General features: G+C 41.3%; 1 protein-coding gene across 46 annotated transcripts in view; it reads left to right on the top strand.

The window, feature by feature from the left end:
- TCF7L2 (transcription factor 7 like 2) overlaps positions 1-22,206 on the top strand; it is a 271,190-nt gene that overhangs the window by 2,359 nt on the left and 246,625 nt on the right. For all 46 annotated transcript variants that reach the window (XM_077257977.1, XM_077257973.1, XM_077258013.1 and 43 more), the window contains exons 2-3: positions 1,710-1,776; positions 1,887-2,020. In XM_077257977.1, the coding sequence (XP_077114092.1) occupies positions 1,710-1,776; positions 1,887-2,020 (201 nt within the window). The remainder of the gene's footprint in view (positions 1-1,709; positions 1,777-1,886; positions 2,021-22,206) is intronic.

Here is a 22,206-nt window from a genome sequence, read left to right as displayed (position 1 = left end):
ACTTTGTTCTTTTTATTGTGTATATATAGTGCACATTATACATGTGATTTCTGTATAGTCTATGTGTGGGTCCTGTACATTATATACGTGTATCCTGTACATTATATACGTGTATCCTGTACATTATATACCTGTATCTTGTACATTATATACGTGTATCCTGTACATTATATACGTGTATCCTGTACATTATATACTTGTATACTGTACATTATATATTTGTATCTTGTACATTATATATTTGTGTCCTGTACAATATATATTTGTATCCTGTACATTATATACTTGTATCTTGTACATTATATACGTGTATCTTGCACATTATATACTTGTGTCCTGTACATTATATACTTGTGTCATGTACATTATATACGTGTACCCTGTACATTATATATTTGTGTCCTGTACATTATATATTTGTATCTTGTACATTATATACATGTATCTTGTACATTATATACGTGTATCCTGTACATTATATATATACGTTTATTTTGTACATTATATACTTGTATCATGTACATTATATACGTGTGTCCTGTACATTATATATTTGTATCTTGTACATTATATACTTGTATCTTGTACATTATATACGTGTGTCCTGTACATTATATACTTATATCTTGTACATTATATACTTGTGTCCTGTACATTATATACTTGTGTCCTGTACATTATATATTTGTGTCCTGTACATTATATACGTGTGTCCTGTTCATTATATATTTGTATCTTGTACATTATATATTTGTATCTTGTACATTATATACTTGTATCCTGTACATTATATACATGTATCCTGTACATTATATATTTGTATCCTGACCTGTACATTATATACGTGTATCCTGTACATTATATACTTATATCTTGTACATTATATACTTGTGTCCTGTACATTATATATTTGTGTCCTGACCTGTACATTATATACGTGTGTCCTGTACATTATATACTTATATCTTGTACATTATATACTTGTGTCCTGTACATTATATATTTGTATCATGTACATTATATATTTGTGTCCTGTACATTATATACGTGTGTCCTGTTCATTATATATTTGTATCTTGTACATTATATATTTGTATCTTGTACATTATATACTTGTATCCTGTACATTATATACGTGTATCCTGTACATTATATATATATTTGTATCCTGACCTGTACATTATATACGTGTATCCTGTAAATTATATATTTGTATCCTGACCTGTACATTATATACGTGTATCCTGTACATTATATACTTATATCTTGTACATTATATACTTGTGTCCTGTACATTATATATTTGTGTCCTGACCTGTACATTATATACGTGTATCCTGTACATTATATACTTGTATCCTGTACATTATATACTTATATCTTGTACATTATATACTTGTGTCCTGTACATTATATATTTGTGTCCTGACCTGTACATTATATACGTGTATCCTGTACATTATATACTTGTATCCTGTACATTATATACTTGTATCCTGTACATTATATACTTGTGTCCTGTACATTATATATTTGTGTCCTGACCTGTACATTATATTGTGCACAGTGTGCTCTAGGCTGGTTGTTGTTGTTGATGATGGTGATGATGATGATGGTTTGTGCGGTTTATGTAGATGTTTGGCCTGATGATGATGATGATGATGGTGATGATGATGATGATGATACTTGTCCTTCTCTCCCCGTGTCAGGCGGAGCGGCGGCCTGCGCCCAGACCAGAGACCTTCCGGGACAAGAGCCGGGACAGCCTGGAAGAAGGTGGGTTCCGGGGGCAGCAGTCCGGGTTAACCCCTTCACGACCCGGGGGGCGGGGGAGGGGCCGCGCTCACTTCTCCGGAGTTACTGAAACTTTCTCCCTCTTGTTGTAGCCGCGAAGAGGCAGGACGGGGGCGGCGGCGGCCTGTTCAAGAGCCCGGCGTACCCCGGGTACCCGTTCATCATGATCCCGGACCTGAGCAGCCCCTACCTGCCCAACGGCTCCCTGTCCCCCACCGCCCGCACGGTAAGTGCCGCCCCTCCCCCACCCGGCAGGGAAGGTTCCATCCGGTAGATACAATGTATCAGAGCGGCTGTCTGCGGGACCCCGGGGTGACAGGAGGCCCCCGCTATTCTCCCATAGATTCTCCCATAGGTTCTCCCATAGATTCTCCCATATAGTCTGTGTGCTGGACATCTGATTCTCTGTGACACTTGTCTATAAAAATGCCAACCTTCTCTACTAAGCGCTGACCCTCCTCTTCTTCATTATGACCCTGAACCTTCGGATCTTTTGCACATTGCACTTCTATCTTCTGTTATTGTTCACACCCTTATATTCTCACTAATGAGCGAAATATTCGATGTTAAGACCCTTATATCTTTATGATGAACCCTATATTTATTGATATTAAATGTTATATTTGATATAAAGACCCTTATATTTTCTAAGGTGACCCTTATATTATCTGTTATACCCCTTCTATGTTCCCAGAAGTAACTTGTATATTTTTGATGAATCTTATACATTTTTGATGCCTTTTCCGTATTCTTTGATGCTCTGTTTCTCAGTGTTGTCCGCTGTTTGCTTTCATGACTCTTTTTCTATGATGCCTCTTAAACTCTGTGATGACCCTTCTATATATTGGTGACCCTTATTTCCTCTGATACCTCATATAATCCATGACGCTCCTCTTCTGTCACGTCCCTTTTATAATCTATGCTGCCCATTACTCTCTGATAGTGTTCTGTATCCTTTGATGCACCTGTTATATTTATGAGTGATCCCTCTTCTATGATGCCCCTTTATATCCTCTGGGCGGTCCCTTATACCCTCTGTGATGCCCCTTCTATACTCGGACACCTCTTGTGAGTTTTGTGTTCCTCTATCCTTTGATGCCCAATTCTATACTCTGTGGTGCCCTCTTATAGTCTGTGGTGCCCTCTTACAGTCTGTGGTGCCCTCCTATAGTCTGTGGTGCCCTCCTATAGTCTGTGGTGCCCTCCTATAGTCTGTGCTGCCCTCCTATAGTCTGTGGTGCCCTCCTATAGTCTGTGGTGCCCTCCTATAGTCCGTGGTGCCCTCCTATAGTCCGTGGTGCCCTCATATAGTCTGTGGTGCCCTCCTATAGTCTGTGGTGCCCTCCTATAGTCTGTGGTGCCCTCTTATAGTCTGTGATACCCTCCTATAGTCTGTGATGCCCTCCTATAGTCTGTGGTGCCCGCCTATACTCTGTGGTACCCACCTATACTCTGTGGTGCCCTCCTATAGTCTGTGGTGCCCTCCTATAGTCTGTGGTGCCCTCCTATAGTCTGTGGTGCCCTCCTGTAGTGTGTGGTGCCCTCCTATAGTCTGTGGTGCCCTCTTATAGTCTGTGATGCCCTCCTATAGTCTGTGATGCCCTCCTATAGTCTGTGATGCCCTCCTATAGTCTGTGGTGCCCTCCTATAGTCTGTGGTGCCCTCCTATAGTCTGTGGTGTCCGCCTATACTCTGTGGTGCCCTCCTATAGTCTGTGGTGCCCTCCTATAGTCTGTGGTGCCCTCTTATAGTCTGTGATGCCCTCCTATAGTCTGTGGTGCCCTCCTATAGTCTGTGGTGCCCACCTATACTCTGTGGTGCCCGCCTATACTCTGTGGTGCCCTCCTATAGTCTGTGGTGCCCTCCTATAGTCTGTGATGCCCTCCTATAGTCTGTGGTGCCCTCCTATAGTCTGTGGTGCCCTCCTATAGTGTGTGGTGCCCTCCTATAGTCTATGATGCCCTCCTATACTCTGTGATGCCCTCCTATACTCTGTGGTGTCCTCCTATAGTCTGTGGTGCCCTCCTATAGTCTGTGGTGCCCTCCTATAGTCTGTGGTGCCCTCCTATAGCCTGTGGTGCCCTCCTATACTCTGTGGTGCCCTCCTATACTCTGTGGTGCCCTCCTATAGTCTGTGGTGCCCTCCTATAGTCTGTGGTGCCCTCCTATACTCTGTGGTGCCCTCCTATACTCTGTGGTGCCCTCCTATAGCCTGTGGTGCCCTCCTATAGCCTGTGGTGCCCTCCTATACTCTGTGGTGCCCTCCTATAGTGTGTGGTGCCCTCCTATAGCCTGTGGTGCCCTCCTATAGCCTGTGGTGCCCTCCTATAGCCTGTGGTGCCCTCCTATAGCCTGTGGTGCCCTCCTATAGTCTGTGGTGCCCTCCTATAGTTTGTGGTGTCCTCCTATAGCCTGTGGTGCCCTCCTATAGTCTGTGGTGCCCTCCTATAGCCTGTGGTACCCTCCTATAGTCTGTGGTGCCCTCCTATAGTTTGTGGTGCCCTCCTATAGCCTGTGGTGCCCTCCTATAGTCTGTGGTGCCCTCCTATAGCCTGTGGTGCCCTCCTATAGTCTGTGGTGCCCTCCTATAGTCTGTGGTGCCCTCCTATAGTCTGTGGTGCCCTCCTATAGTCTGTGGTGCCCCGTATGATGCCCCTTGTCTGCTCTGTGATGGTTTTGTGTGTTTCTCTTCTCCCTCTTCTGGAGCTGCCATTGCTGTGTTTCCTTTTTGTTCTGCTTTCCGCCTCACTGGTCGGAGTGACAACTTTTGCTTTCTCTATGTTGCTGCACTTTCAGTTCAGTTAATGATCTATGAGAAAGGGAGAAAAGTGCTATATCCAGTGGTTATAATGTCGCTGCGTCATGCAATGATTATGGGGGAGTGCTACCCCAAACACCCAAAAAGATTCATACTCTGGTTCAAAGTAAATGCAAGAACACGTCCGTCCGAGGTTGTGTGTGTCTGAATGTGTGAGCTGTCAGCGGCTGCCCTGGCCCACAGTCTGCATACATGGCATAAACAGGGCACATACAGGGCATATACTGTACAGGGCATATATAGGATATATACATGGCATATACAGGGTATATACAGGGCATATACAGGACATATACAGGGCATATACAGGGCATATATAGGGCATATACAGGGCATATACAGGACATATACATGGCATATACAGGATATATACAGGGCATATATAGGATATATACAGGATATATACAGGGCATATACCGTGTATATATACAGGATATATACAGGACATACACAGGATATATACAGGGCATATATAGGATATATACATGGCATATACAGGGCATATATAGGATATATACAGGGCATTTACAGGGTATATACAGGGCATATACAGGATATATACAGGATATATACAGGGCATATACAAGACATACACAGGATATATACAGGGCATATAGAGGGTATATACAGGGTATATACAGGGCACATACATGGCATATATAGGATATATACAGGGCATATACAGGGTATATACAGGGTATATACAGGGCATATACAGGACATACACAGGGCATATACAGGGTATATACAGGGAATATACAGGATATATACATGGCATATACAGGGCATATACAGGGTATATACAGGGCATATATAGGGCATATACAGGACATACACAGGACATATACAGGGCATATACAGGGTATATACAGGGCATATACAGGATATATACAGGATATATACAGGACATATACAGGATATATACAGGGCATATACAGGATATATACAGGGCATATATAGGGCATATACAGAACATACACAGGATATATATAGGGCATATACAGGGTATATACAGGGCATATACAGGATGTATACAGGATATATACAGGACATATACAGGATATATACAGGGCATATACAGGATATATACAGGATATATACAGGGCATATACAGGGTATATACAGGGCATATACAGGATGTATACAGGATATATACAGAACATACACAGGATATATACAGGGCATATACAGGGTATATACAGGGCATATACAGGGTATATGCAGGGCATATACAGGATATACACAGGATATATACAGGGCATATACAGGGTATATACAGGGCATATACAGGATGTATACAGGATATATACAGAACATACACAGGATATATACAGGGCATATACAGGGTATATACAGGGCATATACAGGATGTATACAGGACATATACAGGATATATATAGGGCATACACAGGATATATACAGGGCATATACAGGACATACACAGGATATATACAGGGTATATACAGGGCATATACAGGATATATACAGGATATATACAGGGCATATACAGGACATATACAGGGCATATACAGGATATATACAGAATATATACAGGGCATATACATGGCATATAGAGGGCATATACGGGGCATATACATGGTATATATAGGGCATATACGGTGCATATACAGGGTATATACAGGACATATACAGGGTACATTCACAGGATATATACAGGGCACATACATGGCATATAGAGGGCATATACGGGGCATATACATGGTATATTTAGGGCATATATGGTGCATATACAGGGTATATACAGGGCATATATAAGGTATATACAGGGCATATACATGGCATATACAAGGGATGTACAGGACATTTTAGGGATTTTCAGGGGATATGCAGGTCATATACATGACATATACATGGCATATACAAGGCATATCAGGGCATATACAGGGTATTTAGAGTGTATATACAGGGCATATACAAGGGATATACAGGACATATACAGGATATATAGAGGGTATATACAGGGCATATACATGGCATATACAGGGTACATACAGGGCACATACAAGGCATGTGTAGGGCATATACAGGGCAAACACAAGGCATATATAGGACATATACAGGGCATATACAGGACATATGCAAGGCATGTGTAGGGTATATACAAGGCATATACAGGGCATACACAAGGCTTATATAGGACATATACAGGGCACATATAGGGTATATACAGGGCATATAGAGGCATATACAGGGCATTTACAAGGCATACACAAGGCATATACAGGGCATGATGACTACCAGGCTATTGTGTCTAACATGTGTATGAGCCTTGCGCCAGCTCAGTCTGCTCTATGTGTACATGGTGTTAAAGTGAGAAATATGTATATATGTGTATCACTGTGCTATACCTACATCTAAACATCTTTTAATATATCTAATAAATAATGTATACATTTTTTGTTCCATATATGTATCCTGTCTGTCAGTTCTTTATTTCATTTATCTTTCATATTTATTTATTCATTTAATTATTTTATATTTATTTATATATCTAACTATATATTTATTTGTCTATTATCAATTATCTATCTATCTATCTATCTATCTATCTATCTATCTATCTATCTATCTATCTATCTATCTATCTCCCATATTTATTTATTTATTTAAATATCTAATTCTGTTGCAATCATTGATCCATCTATCTATATATTGGTCTATCAGTGTCACATCTATCTACATATCTATCTGTGAATAAAACTCCTGTTGCATTCCCATTTGTCCTTGTGCTTTGCGTTGATTCCTCGTTGGCCGGGTGTGTGGTGATCCTGAGCAGTGGCGGTGTACACGCCTGGAGTCCCACTGACCTGCGGCTGCTTTTCTCTCTGGAATTATTAGGGACCTGAGAGCTTTCTGGCCTTGAGCTGCTGCCCGTACAGAAGCGCCTGTTCCTGCTTCTAATGTCCGCACCACCAGAACCTGAGCAGCTGTGGATGTTGTTAGTGGAGGCTGCTCCTGTGCATGTGTGTTTATATATTTTTGGATTTTGTTGTGGTGAACTGTCTGTAATTGGGGTTTTTAATTCAGTTCTTCAGAATAATGTCTTTTGCATGTTGTCGGTATTCATGGATACATTGTGTACATTTCCTCTTCAGATTTTGCATCTTTGTTGCATTTACAAAACCTTTAATTCAGCTCAAATGATCATTTTTCGTTCTAGAAAAATATATAGATTTTTTTCTTGTTTTCTTTTGGAAACAAAATGGGAAATGATTGTCTTTTCTCCTGACTCCTTCTGTTAATAATACATGCTATAAGAACATTCGAGTCTGATGAAGCCTTGGAGAAGGAATTCGCTGTCCGGGAATTACGGCATCCTCTGTGGGGGGCTGTGGTGTGGGGGATTGTATTGGCTGCAATTGATACATTCCTATCATGGTTTTTGATCAATGTTTCTTCTGAATGATTGCTGGTTATTTGTTACATTGTGTCTCAAGTGAAATGTGTAAACCTAGAGGCCATGGCTGGGTGAGGGGGCGAATGTTTCCGGACATGGAGCTTGGATCAGGCTCCTACATTTTATTATTTCTTCATTTCTTTTTTTATAACTGTTTTTTGTTTAGTTGCAAAAATAAAAATAGCAGAAGGTTTGTGGTTGCAGCCTTGTGACAGTTCAGCCCTGAAGGGGTTAAGCCACTTGTGGTTTCCCTCTCAGACCTCCATGGGAAGGGAACAATTTAACCCATTACCCTCAGGGCTTCTCTTGCTGTAAAGTGTTTTTTAAACACTTCTAAATGTCTGTGACTAACCCCCAATTTCCTAATGTAACGTGACATTGCTGTAATTACACAGATCATTACATTTACCAAGGGTAATAGAGCAGGTGCCCTGTGGCCGGCCTGGCACCCAGGGGATAGGGTGGCATCATCCTACCTTCCTACATCTTGGCTCATAAGCAAGAGTTAAAAGAAAAAAAAAAAGATCGTCAATCCCTAAGATGAGGTCCAACCCCCCCAGATTTCCAGTGCAGGGACCACATTTTGCTGGGTGGCCGTACAGGCCCCCACATCAGGCAGAGAAATGAATGATAATATTCTGCTCATTTATTCTGTGTCCATTGTTCTCCCTCTGAATTATGTTCTCTGCGTGTGAATCAAAAATCTGGAAAAAGTGAAAAATATTTAAATCCTAAAAATGTTTTTTTTTTCTGTTGTGCTAATAAAAATATCATAGGGAAAGTATATATCTATTCTATCTATTATCTATCTATTATGTCTATTATCTATCAGCTATCTATTATTACGGTATATCTATTATTATATCTAATATCTTTCTATCTATTATTTATATATTATATCTATTATCTATCATATCTATCTATCTATCTTTCTATCTATCTATCTATTTATCTATTATCTATTACGATACCTATGTATTATCTATCGATTATCTATCTATTATATATTAGCTATCTATTATCTATCTATTATCTATCTATTAATCTATTATCTATCATATCTATTATCTATCAGCTATCTATTATATATCTATTATCTATTATATCTATTATCTATCTATTATCTATAATCTATCTATTACGATATCTATCTATAATCTATTATGATATCTATTATCTATTATCTATCGATTATCTATTATTTATATATTAGCTATCTACTATCTATTATCTATTATCTATCCATCATATCTATTATCTATCAGCTGTCTATTATATATCTATTATCTATCTATTATCTATCTATTATCTATTATTTATATATTATATCTATTATCTATTATATCTGTTATCTATTTATTATCTATAATCTATCTATTACGATATCTATCTATTATCTATCTATTATCTATATATCTGTAGAATGTAAGTCCGCAAGGGCAGGGTCCTCGCCCCTCTGTATCAGTCTGTCATTGTTTGTTTACTGTAAGTGATATCTGTAACTTGTATGTAACCCCTTCTCATGTACAGCACCATGGAATCAATGGTGCTTTATAAATAAATAATAATAATAATAATATATTATCTATCTACTATCTCTCTATTATCTACCCATCTATCATCGCCTTACGACAATGCTCTGATACATACATGTACACATATCTTGACAGGTGTACATAAATGCTGTGGAGGCCTTGGGGTCCTCGGATATCTGGTGTCTCTGTATAACTTGTATCATGTGCTCCTTATAGCAGATGTATCACATTCATCACACACCTTTACTATAATCAGTCGCGGTGAATTTCTCTCTCTCGGGTGTTACGTCGTCTGTTACTCTGACAGTATCACCTCCATCAAGTCACTGGTTCCTTCTTGTCCCATGTTGTTAAAATCCAGTTTTTTTTCTGGAAATGTCTTTTTTTTTGTTTCTTTAATAAATTTGAACATTTTATATAAAAACGTAAAAAACATAAATCCATTCTGATTTAGGCGAATAAGTCGGGTAACCAATAACTGTTACATCGCTTGCACCACCTTGATCAGAGCAATCCCAATGAAAGATTCACCCCCTCAAAATGAAACTTGCATTTGGTTTCAGAATATGTATGTATGTATATATATATATATATATATATATATATATATATATATATATATATATATATATATATATATTCTCTGGAGTTATATATATATATATATATATATTATTATTATTTATACCCCTCCTCACATGTAAAGCGCCATGGAATAAATGGAGCTATAATAATAAATAAAAAAAAAATTATATATATATATATATATATATATATATATATATATATATATACGATCAGGTTTATGTAGGAATGCGATCAATCGTACTATAAAGAAATTCAAAAACTATTTGTAAGAAATGAATGAAGGAAATAAATAGCTTAAGGGGGTCAATAGGGCAGCGACTGGTTGCACTGGGAATGGTTGGTGGGAGGGGCCTTTAAGTTTTTGAGGGGTAATTGAGACAAGTTGCCCCCCCCCAGTCTTCAGAAACAAAAGAGCTATGTAGACTGTGAAAATGTGAGATTGCAATTTGTCAGCCGGTTTCAGGATCTGCCTTACTAACAGATTAGGAAAAGCCAACCCAAGGAAGTGACAGCTGTGAGCCTTTATCTGGAGGCGCAGCGCTCTGCCCATAGCTGACATTCACAGGGGCTTTTCCCCCAGCTGCCTGCGAGTTATGTGGAAGTTACATTAATGGCCGTTCAGGACGAGACATCCCGGATTTATCAAACGTTGTCTTGTATGGAAAGATTCAGAGACAAGACAGAGGCAGAACATGAAGGACATGTTCCTGCACCAGAACCTTCCCTCCTCGCACTATTATGTCATTGTATGTAAAAAGCGACTCCTAGAAATGCCGAATATGTCGGCCGTCGCGGCGGCGGCTTCTAAATTTAAAATGAATTTAAAAAAATCCTAAAAGTGATACATGTTCTCTTCAGGAATGGAAAGCGACGACGTGTGAGTTCACACCGGGTGCTTCTTCTTGAGCCTTGCAAATGGGAGCACTAAACTATGTGACACGAAAAAAGCAACATTAAGACTCATACACAGCAACACAAAAATGGTTACAAAGCGAGCAAAACAATGTCTACCACAAATATTTACCAAACTATGCAACAAATAGACACATTCAAATCATGGAAACCTGAAACTGTGTAGAAGACAGATACACAAACAAAACAATGTAGCAGAGAAACACAAAAAGGAGAAAACACAAATAAATCTGCAAAACTAGAATGCACACAAGCAAACCAATGCAGGACTGACACCTACAAAGCAAAGCACCACAAAAAACACACAGAACAATGCGATTCCAATGCTCAAACCGCGACATCAAATTAAAGGAAGTCAAAATTGAATCCAGGTCCATAGACATAAATACGATGTGTCAATGATTATTGGGGAATGTGAATATTCTGTGCTTGTGTCACACATCTTGACTGCTAAGTGCTCTTCTTTATTGTGGTGGTGATTTAGGGAATTAACTTTAATGGGAATTAGACCAAATGATCCCATTAAACTGTAATTTTAAAATAGAATTTTTACTGCTCTTTTTCTACTTGTGGCTCAGCTGGGAAAGACTAAACCCAACTAAGTGTGAAGAAGGCGAAACTGCGCTGTCCAAAGACACTAAATGCTCTCCACACAGATATCAAGGGCGGCAGGAATCCCTGGATGTTGTAATCCCAGCAGAAATTGGCATTATCAAAGGTTCTCCATGTTGCATACGGAAAATTCTCAAGTTGTGGTTACAAATGACCCCATATATTCCGAGTTGCTGTTATTATTCAGCATATTTCATATCCCTATGATTGTATTACTATGGTCTGCGACTGTAGCATCACTGATTGTATTACTATGGTCTGCGACTGTAGCATCACTGATTGTATTACTATGGTCTGCGACTGTAGCATCACTGATTGTATTACTATGGTCTGGACTCTAGAATCACTGATTGTATTACTATGGTCTGCGGCTGTAGCATCACTGATTGTATTATTATGGTCTGGACTCTAGAATCACTGATTGTATTACTATGGTCTGGACTCTAGAATCACTGATTGTATTGCTATGGTCTGGACTCTAGAATCACTGATTGTATTACTATGGTCTGTGACTCTAGAATCACTGATTGTATTATTATGGTCTGGACTCTAGAATCACTGATTGTATTACTATGGTCTGGACTCTAGAATCACTGATTGTATTGCTATGGTCTGGACTCTAGAATCACTGATTGTATTACTATGGTCTGTGACTCTAGAATCACTGATTGTATTATTATGGTCTGGACTCTAGAATCACTGATTGTATTACTATGGTCTGGACTCTAGAATCACTGATTGTATTACTATGGTCTGGACTCTAGAATCACTGATTGTATTACTATGGTCTGTGACTCTAGAATCACTGATTGTATTATTATGGTCTGGACTCTAGAATCACTGATTGTATTGCTATGGTCTGGACTCTAGAATCACTGATTGTATTACTATGGTCTGGACTCTAGAATCACTGATTGTATAGCTATGGTCTGGACTCTAGAATCACTGATTGTATTACTATGGTCTGGACTCTAGAATCACTGATTGTATTACTATGGTCTGCGACTGTAGCATCACTGATTGTATTACTATGGTCTGGACTCTAGAATCACTGATTGTATTGCTATGGTCTGGACTCTAGAATCACTGATTGTATTACTATGGTCTGGACTCTAGAATCACTGATTGTATTACTATGGTCTGGACTCTAGAATCACTGATTGTATTACTATGGTCTGCGACTGTAGCATCACTGATTGTATTACTATGGTCTGCGACTGTAGAATCACTGATTGTATTACTATGGTCTGCGACTCTAGAATCACTGATTGTATTACTATGGTCTGTGACTCTAGAATCACTGATTGTATTACTATGGTCTGGACTCTAGAATCACTGATTGTATTGCTATGGTCTGGACTCTAGAATCACTGATTGTATTACTATGGTCTGTGACTCTAGAATCACTGATTGTATTATTATGGTCTGGACTCTAGAATAACTGATTGTATTACTATGGTCTGGACTCTAGAATCACTGATTGTATTACTATGGTCTGGACTCTAGAATCACTGATTGTATTACTATGGTCTGTGACTCTAGAATCACTGAGTGTATTATTATGGTCTGGACTCTAGAATCACTGATTGTATTGCTATGGTCTGGACTCTAGAATCACTGATTGTATTACTATGGTCTGGACTCTAGAATCACTGATTGTATTGCTATGGTCTGGACTCTAGAATCACTGATTGTATTACTATGGTCTGGACTCTAGAATCACTGATTGTATTACTATGGTCTGCGACTGTAGCATCACTGATTGTATTACTATGGTCTGGACTCTAGAATCACTGATTGTATTACTATGGTCTGGACTCTAGAATCACTGATTGTATTACTATGGTCTGTGACTCTAGAATCACTGAGTGTATTATTATGGTCTGGACTCTAGAATCACTGATTGTATTGCTATGGTCTGGACTCTAGAATCACTGATTGTATTACTATGGTCTGGACTCTAGAATCACTGATTGTATTGCTATGGTCTGGACTCTAGAATCACTGATTGTATTACTATGGTCTGGACTCTAGAATCACTGATTGTATTACTATGGTCTGCGACTGTAGCATCACTGATTGTATTACTATGGTCTGGACTCTAGAATCACTGATTGTATTACTATGGTCTGGACTCTAGAATCACTGATTGTATTACTATGGTCTGCGACTGTAGCATCACTGATTGTATTACTATGGTCTGCGACTGTAGAATCACTGATTGTATTACTATGGTCTGCGACTGTAGAATCACTGATTGTATTACTATGGTCTGCGACTGTAGCATCACTGATTGTATTACTATGGTCTGGACTCTAGAATCACTGATTGTATTACTATGGTCTGGACTCTAGAATCACTGATTGTATTACTATGGTCTGGACTCTAGAATCACTGATTGTATTACTATGGTCTGGACTCTAGAATCACTGATTGTATTACTATGGTCTGGACTCTAGAATCACTGATTGTATTACTATGGTCTGGACTCTAGAATCACTGATTGTATTACTATGGTCTGGACTCTAGAATCACTGATTGTATTACTATGGTCTGCGACTGTAGCATCACTGATTGTATTACTATGGTCTGGACTCTAGAATCACTGATTGTATTACTATGGTCTGGACTCTAGAATCACTGATTGTATTACTGTGTTCTGCGGTTGTAGCATTGTTCATTGTGTTACTGTGGTCTGTGGCTGTAGTATAACTGATTGTATTACTATGGTCTGCGACTGTAGCATCACTGATTGTATTATTATGGTCTGCAGCTGGAGTATCACTGACTGTATTAGGCTACGTTCACATTTGCGTTGTGCGCCGCAGCGTCGGCGCCGCAGCGCACAACGCAAACAAAAACGCGGCAAAACGCACGCTAAAACGCTGCGTTTTGCACCGCATGCGTCCTTTTTGGCCGAAAGTTGGACGCAAAAAAAATGCAACTTGAAGCGTTTCTTGCGTCCAACGCTTGCGGCCATGCGGCGCAAAACGCAGCACAACGCATGTCCATGCGCCCCCATGTTAAATATAGGGGCGCATGACGCATGCGGCGCCGCTGCGGCGCCCGACGCTGCGGCGCTGACCGCAAATGTGAACGTAGCCTTACTGTGGTCTGCAGTTGTAGCATTGTTCGTTCATTGTATTACTATGGTCTCCGGCTGTAGTATAACTGATTATATTATTATGGTCTGCGACTGTAGAATCACTGATTATATTATTATGGTCTGTGGCTGTAGCATCATTCATTGTATTACTATGGTCTTTGGCTGTAGTATAACTGATTGTATTACTATGGTCTGCGGTTGTAGCATTGTTCATTGTGTTATTATGGTCTGCGACTGGAGTATCACTGACTGTATTACTATGGTCTGCGGTTGTAGCTTTGCTGATTGTTCTGCTATGGTCTGTGGCTGTAGCATCACTGATTATATTATGGTCTGCGGTTGTAGCATCGTTCATTGTATTACTATGGTCTGCGGCTGTAGTATAACTGATTATATTATTATGGTCTGCGACTGTAGAATCACTGATTATATTATTATGGTCTGCAGCTGTAGCATCACTGATTGTATAACTATGGTCTGGACTCTAGAATCACTGATTGTATTACTATGGTCTGCGACTGGAGTATCACTGATTGTATTACTATGGTCTGGACTCTAGAATCACTGATTGTATTATTATGGTCTGCGACTGTAGCATCACTGATTGTATTACTATGGTCTGCGACTGTAGCATCACTGATTGTATTACTATGGTCTGCGACTGGAGTATCACTGATTGTATTACTATGGTCTGCGACTGTAGAATCACTGATTGTATAACTATGGTCTGCGACTGTAGCATCACTGATTGTATTACTATGGTCTGGACTCTAGAATCACTGACTGTATTACTATGGTCTGTGGTTGTAGCTTTGCTGATTGTTCTGCTATGGTCTGTGGCTGTAGCATCACTGATTATATTATTATGGTCTGTGACTGGAGTATCACTGATTGTATTATTATGGTCTGCAGCTGGAATATCACTGATTGTATTTCTGTTGCCTGTGGCTGTAGCATCTCTGATTGTATAACTATGGTCTGCGTCTGTGGCATGAATTATTGTTACATAGGTTGGAAAAAGACCCCGGTCCATCAAGTTCAACCTTTCACTAATTCCACCAATTGTACATTTTGTCACCAATTTAACTATAACCCACAATGTTCTGTGTAGTGAGGAAATCCTCCGGCCCTTGTATAAAATCTGTCATAGTGTCGGCCATTACTGCCTCCTGTGCTCAGCGTTCCGCAGTCTGACTGCTCTAACTGTAGAGAACCCTTCCCTGTTTAGCTACTGGAATCACCTCTCCTCCACCGGTAATCAGCGCCCCCTGGTCCTTAGTGTGGTCTATGGAAGGAATAAGTCCTGTGCCGTCCTCTGTACGGACCACACTTATATTATACATGGAAATGAGATCTCCTCTGAGACGTCTTTTTTTTCTATGCTAAACAAGCCCAACTGTTCCTACCTCTCATCATATCCCGTGTAATCTAGGAGAGGCCTCCATCCTGTGTAATGTAGGAGAGGCGTCCATCTCGTGTAATTTAGGAGAGGCCTCCATCCCGTGTAATATAGGAGAGGCCTCCATCCTGTGTAATATAGGAGAGGCCTCCATCCCGTGTAATGTAGGAGAGGCCTCCATCTCGTGTAATCTAGGAGAGACCTCCATCCCATGTAATCTAGGAGAGGCCTCCATCCTGTGTAATATAGGAGAAGTCTCCATCCTGTGTAATATAGGAGAGGCCTCCATCTCGTGTAATCTAGGAGAGGCCTCCATCCCGTGTAATATAGGAGAGGCCTCCATCCTGTGTAATATAGGAGAGGCCTCCATCCCGTGTAATGTAGGAGAGGCCTCCATCTCGTGTAATCTAGGAGAGACCTCCATCCCATGTAATCTAGGAGAGGCCTCCATCCTGTGTAATATAGGAGAAGTCTCCATCCTGTGTAATATAGGAGAGGCCTCCATCCCGTGTAATATAGGAGAGGTCTCCATCCCGTGTAATATAGGAAAGGCCTCCATCCTGTGTAATATAGGAGAGGCCTCCATCCCGTGTAATATAGGAGAGGCCTCCATCCCGTGTAATATAGGAGAGGCCTCCATCCCGTGTAATATAGGAGAGGTCTCCATCCCATGTAATATAGGAGAGGCCTCCATCCCGTGTAATATAGGAGAGGCCTCCATCCTGTGTAATATAGGAGAGGCCTCCATCCTGTGTAATATAGGAGAGGCCTCCATCCCGTGTAATATTGGAGAGGCCTCCATCCCGTGTAATATTGGAGAGGCCTCCATCCTGTGTAATATAGGAGAGGCCTCCATCCTGTGTAATATAGGAGAGGCCTCCATCCTGTGTAATATAGGAGAGGCCTCCATCCCGTGTAATATAGGAGAGGTCTCCATCCCGTGTAATATAGGAGAGGCCTCCATCCCATGTAATATAGGAGAGGCCTCCATCCCGTGTAATATGGGAGAGGCCTCTATCCCGTGTAATATAGGAGAAGTCTCCTTTCCGTTTAATATAGGAAAGGCCTCCGTCCCATGTAATATAGGAGAGGCCTCTATCCCATGTAATATAGGAGAGGCCTCCACCCTGTGTAACATAGGAGAGGCCTCCATCCTGTGTAATATAGGAGAGGCCTCCATCCTGTGTAATATTGGAGAGGCCTCCATCCTGTGTAATATTGGAGAGGCCTCCATCACGTGTAATATTTGAGAGGCTTCCATCCTGTGTAATATTGGAGAGGCCTCCGTCCCCTGTAATATAGGAGAGGCCTCCATCCCCTGTAATGTAGGAGAGGCCTCCATCCTGTGTATTATAGGAGAGGCCTCCATCACGTGTAATATTGGAGAGGCCTCCATCACGTGTAATATTTGAGAGGCTTCCATCCTGTGCAATATTGGAGAGGCCTCCATCCTGTGTAATATTGGAGAGGCCTCCATCCTGTGTAATATAGTAGAGGCCTCCATCCCGTGTAATATAGTAGAGGCCTCCATTCTGTGTAATATTGGAGAGGCCTCCATTCTGTGTAATATTGGAGAGGCCTCCATCCCGTGTAATATTGGAGAGGCCTCCATCCTGTGTTATATAGTAGAGGCCTCCATCCTGTGTAATATTGGAGAGGCCTCCATCCTGTGTAATATAGGAGAGTCCTCCATTGTGTGCAATATTGGAGAGGCCTCCATCCTGTGTAATATAGGAGAGGCCTCCATCCTGTGTAATATAGGAGAGGCCTCCATCCTGTGTAATATAGGAGAGGCCTCCATCCTGTGTAATATTGGAGAGGCCTCCATCCTGTGTAATATTGGAGAGGCCTCCATCCTGTGTAATATAGGAGAGGCCTCCATCCTGTGTAATATAGGAGAGGCCTCCATCCTGTGTAATATAGGAGAGGCCTCCATCCTGTGTAATATAGGAGAGGCCTCCATCCTGTGTAATATAGGAGAGGCCTCCATCCTGTGTAATATAGGAGAGGCCTCCATCCTGTGTAATATAGGAGAGGCCTCCATCCTGTGTAATATAGGAGAGGCCTTCATCCTGTGTAATATTGGAGAGGCCTCCATCCCTTGTAATATAGGAGAGGCCTCCATCCCTTGTAATATTGGAGAGGCCTCCATCCCGTGTAATATTGGAGAGGCCTCCATCCCGTGTAATATAGGAGAGGCCTCCATCCCGTGTAATATAGGAGAGGCCTCCATCCTGTGTAATATAGGAGAGGTCTCCATCCCGTGTAATATAGGAGAGGCCTCCATCCCGTGTAATATAGGAGAGGTCTCCATCCCGTGTAATATAGGAGAGGCCTCCATCCCGTGTAACATAGGAGAGGCCTACATCTTGTGTAATATTGGAGAGGCCTCCATCCTGTGTAATATAGGAGAGGCCTCCATCCTGTGTAATATAGGAGAAGCCTCCATCCTGTGTAATATAGGAGAGGCCGCCATCCCGTGTAATAATCTAGTTGCCACCTTTGAACTGACTCTAACTTCAGAATATCCTTTTTAAACTGGATCCCGTATTCTAGATGTGGCCTCAGCAGTGATTTATAAAGGGGTAACAATTCGTTGGGATCGCAGGATTTTATCTCTCTTTTTCTACACTCTAAAATCTTGTTAGCTTTTGCGGCTGCTGCCTGACATTGAGTGCTGCTCAGCTTACTAGTAACCAGAATCCCCCGTCCTTCTCCTGTTCTGTGATCCCGGGTATTCTCCCATCTAATGTATATGTAGCAATAGGATTACTCCGTCCCAGGTGCATTACTCTACATTTATCTCCATTAAACCTCACTGTATGTGTATAGACTGCGGCTGTAGCATCACTCGTATCGCTATGGTCTCCGGCAGTAGTATCACTCCTTGTATTCCTGTGGACTGTCACGGTAGCATCACTCATTGTATTTCTATTGCCTTCGACTGTAGCATCTATCATTCTATTCTATCTCCTGTAGCGTTTCTTATTGTATATGACCTGTCGCTGTAGCATCACTCTTGGCATTCTTATGACCTGTTGCTGTAGCATCACTCTTGGCATTCTTATGACCTGTCGCTGTAGCATCACTCTTGGCATTCTTATGACCTGTCGCTGTAGCATCACTCTTGGCATTCTTATGACCTGTCGCTGTAGCATCACTCTTGGCATTCTTATGACCTGTCGCTGTAGCATCACTCTTGGCATTCTTATGACCTGTCGCTGTAGCATCACTCTTGGCATTCTTATGACCTGTCGCTGTAGCATCACTCTTGGCATTCTTATGACCTGTCGCTGTAGCATCACTCTTGACATTCTTATGACCTGTCGCTGTAGCATCACTCTTGGCATTCTTATGACTTGTCGCTGTAGCATCACTCTTGGCATTCTTATGACCTGTCGCTGTAGCATCACTCTTGGCATTCTTATGACCTGTCGCTGTAGCATCACTCTTGGCATTCTTATGACCTGTTGCTGTAGCATCACTCATCTTTTTCTAGATTGCTGCTGTAGAATCAGTGATTGTGCTTGCACTGCCGATGTTGGTGTGTAGCTGGTAATCCCAACAGATAGAGGAGATTTGCAATGATTCCCTGTGATTACCGTATTATCCACATTTGGAGTTTTCGTACAGGCGCTCAGTATTGGCTGCGTCCTCTGATCAGAGCCTCTTGGGTCAGTTGTCCTCCGCACCCTGTATCTGTCATCTTATAAAACTTCACAGTCGTGGATTTGTCATCGTGAAATCCAGACTGACTGTAGAGACCTGTAATTTCAGCTCGTTTGTGGATAAGACGGTTAATTTTACAACTTGTGCCTTAATAGGTTTGCTAATATATAAAAAAGAATGCGCCTGCCGGGGGTTGTGTCTGGAGGTTTTCAGGGCTGTAAATCCAGGGGGTTATTTACAGCCCATAAGTGATGTGAAGCCGCAGCGCTGGATTTGGGGAGTGTCTCAGGTTTCATTCAGTAATCATGAGCAGTGGATATAACAGATACATTGTATCCAGTGTCTTCACTGTAGCCGATGATATCACCGTGGTGACCTGAGCGCCGTGTTCACATCTGTTCTGTAAGATTTCACACACATTTCTATTTTGCATTATTTTTATTTATAAAATGAATATTTCTATTTAATAAAAGATGATTTATCTGGACTTGTAGTGCGTCAATGCAGTAATTCTGAGTCCGGCACAAAGAACAGATAATTGCAAAATCAGATTAATCCACCTTGTGCGGTAAATAATAACTGCGGCTTTAAACCGAGTTAATTATCAAATCGTATGAGAACGTCTATTGAGGCTCATTAGCTCTAGAAATGCAGGATATCATCATTGTTCCTCCCATTATGTTACGGTGTGACGCCGTCTATCATCAATGTTCCTCCCATTGTGTTACGGTGTGACGCCGTCTATCATCAATGTTCCTCCCATTATGTTACGGTGTGACGCCGTCTATCATCATTGTTCCTCCCATTATGTTACGGTGTGACGCCGTCTATCATCAATGTTCCTCCCATTATGTTACGGTGTGACGCCTTCTATCATCAATGTTCCTCCCATTATGTTACGGTGTGACGCCGTCTATCATCAATGTTCCTCCCAGTATGTTACGGTGTGACGCCGTCTATCATCAATGTTCCTCCCATTATGTTACTGTGTGACGCCGTCTATCATCAATGTTCCTCCCATTATGTTACGGTGTGACGCCTTCTATCATCAATGTTCCTCCCATTATGTTACGGTGTGACGCCGTCTATCATCAATGTTCCTCCCAGTATGTTACGGTGTGACGCCGTCTATCATCAATGTTCCTCCCATTATGTTACGGTGTGACTCCGTCTATCATCAATGTTCCTCCCATTATGTTACGGTGTGATGCCGTCTATCATCAATGTTCCTCCCATTATGTTACGGTGTGACTCCGTCTATCATCAATGTTCCTCCCATTATGTTACGGTGTGACGCCGTCTATCATCATTGTTCCTCCCATTATGTTACGGTGTGACGCCGTCTATCATCAATGTTCCTCCCAGTATGTTACGGTGTGACGCCGTCTATCATCAATGTTCCTCCCATTATGTTACGGTGTGACGCCGTCTATCATCAATGTTCCTCCCATTATGTTACGGTGTGACTCCGTCTATCATCAATGTTCCTCCCATTATGTTACGGTGTGACGCCGTCTATCATCAATGTTCCTCCCATTATGTTACGGTGTGACTCCGTCTATCATCAATGTTCCTCCCATTATGTTACGGTGTGACGCCGTCTATCATCAATGTTCCTCCGATTATGTTACGGTGTGACGCCGTCTATCATCAATGTTCCTCCCATTATGTTACGGTGTGACTCCGTCTATCATCAATGTTCCTCCCATTATGTTACGGTGTGACGCCGTCTATCATCAATGTTCCTCCCATTATGTTACGGTGTGACTCCGTCTATCATCAATGTTCCTCCCATTATGTTACGGTGTGACTCCGCCTATCATCAATGTTCCTCCCATTATGTTACGGTGTGACGCCGTCTATCATCATTGTTCCTCCCATTATGTTACGGTGTGACGCCGTCTATCATCAATGTTCCTTCCATTATGTTACGGTGTGACGCCTTCTATCATCAATGTTCCTCCCATTATGTTACGGTGTGACGCCGTCTATCATCAATGTTCCTCCCAGTATGTTACGGTGTGACGCCGTCTATCATCAATGTTCCTCCCATTATGTTACGGTGTGACTCCGTCTATCATCAATGTTCCTCCCATTATGTTACGGTGTGACGCCGTCTATCATCAATGTTCCTCCCATTATGTTACGGTGTGACTCCGTCTATCATCAATGTTCCTCCCATTATGTTACGGTGTGACGCCGTCTATCATCAATGTTCCTCCGATTATGTTACTGTGTGACGCCGTCTATCATCAATGTTCCTCCCATTATGTTACTGTGTGATGCCGTCTATCATCAATGTTCCTCCCATTATATTACGGTGTGACTCCATCTATCATCAATGTTCCTCCCATT

Source organism: Ranitomeya variabilis, chromosome 4 (genome assembly GCF_051348905.1).
Source record: "Ranitomeya variabilis isolate aRanVar5 chromosome 4, aRanVar5.hap1, whole genome shotgun sequence".
Taxonomy (NCBI): Eukaryota; Metazoa; Chordata; class Amphibia; order Anura; family Dendrobatidae; genus Ranitomeya; species Ranitomeya variabilis.
This window is presented reverse-complemented; position numbering and strand designations above follow the sequence as displayed.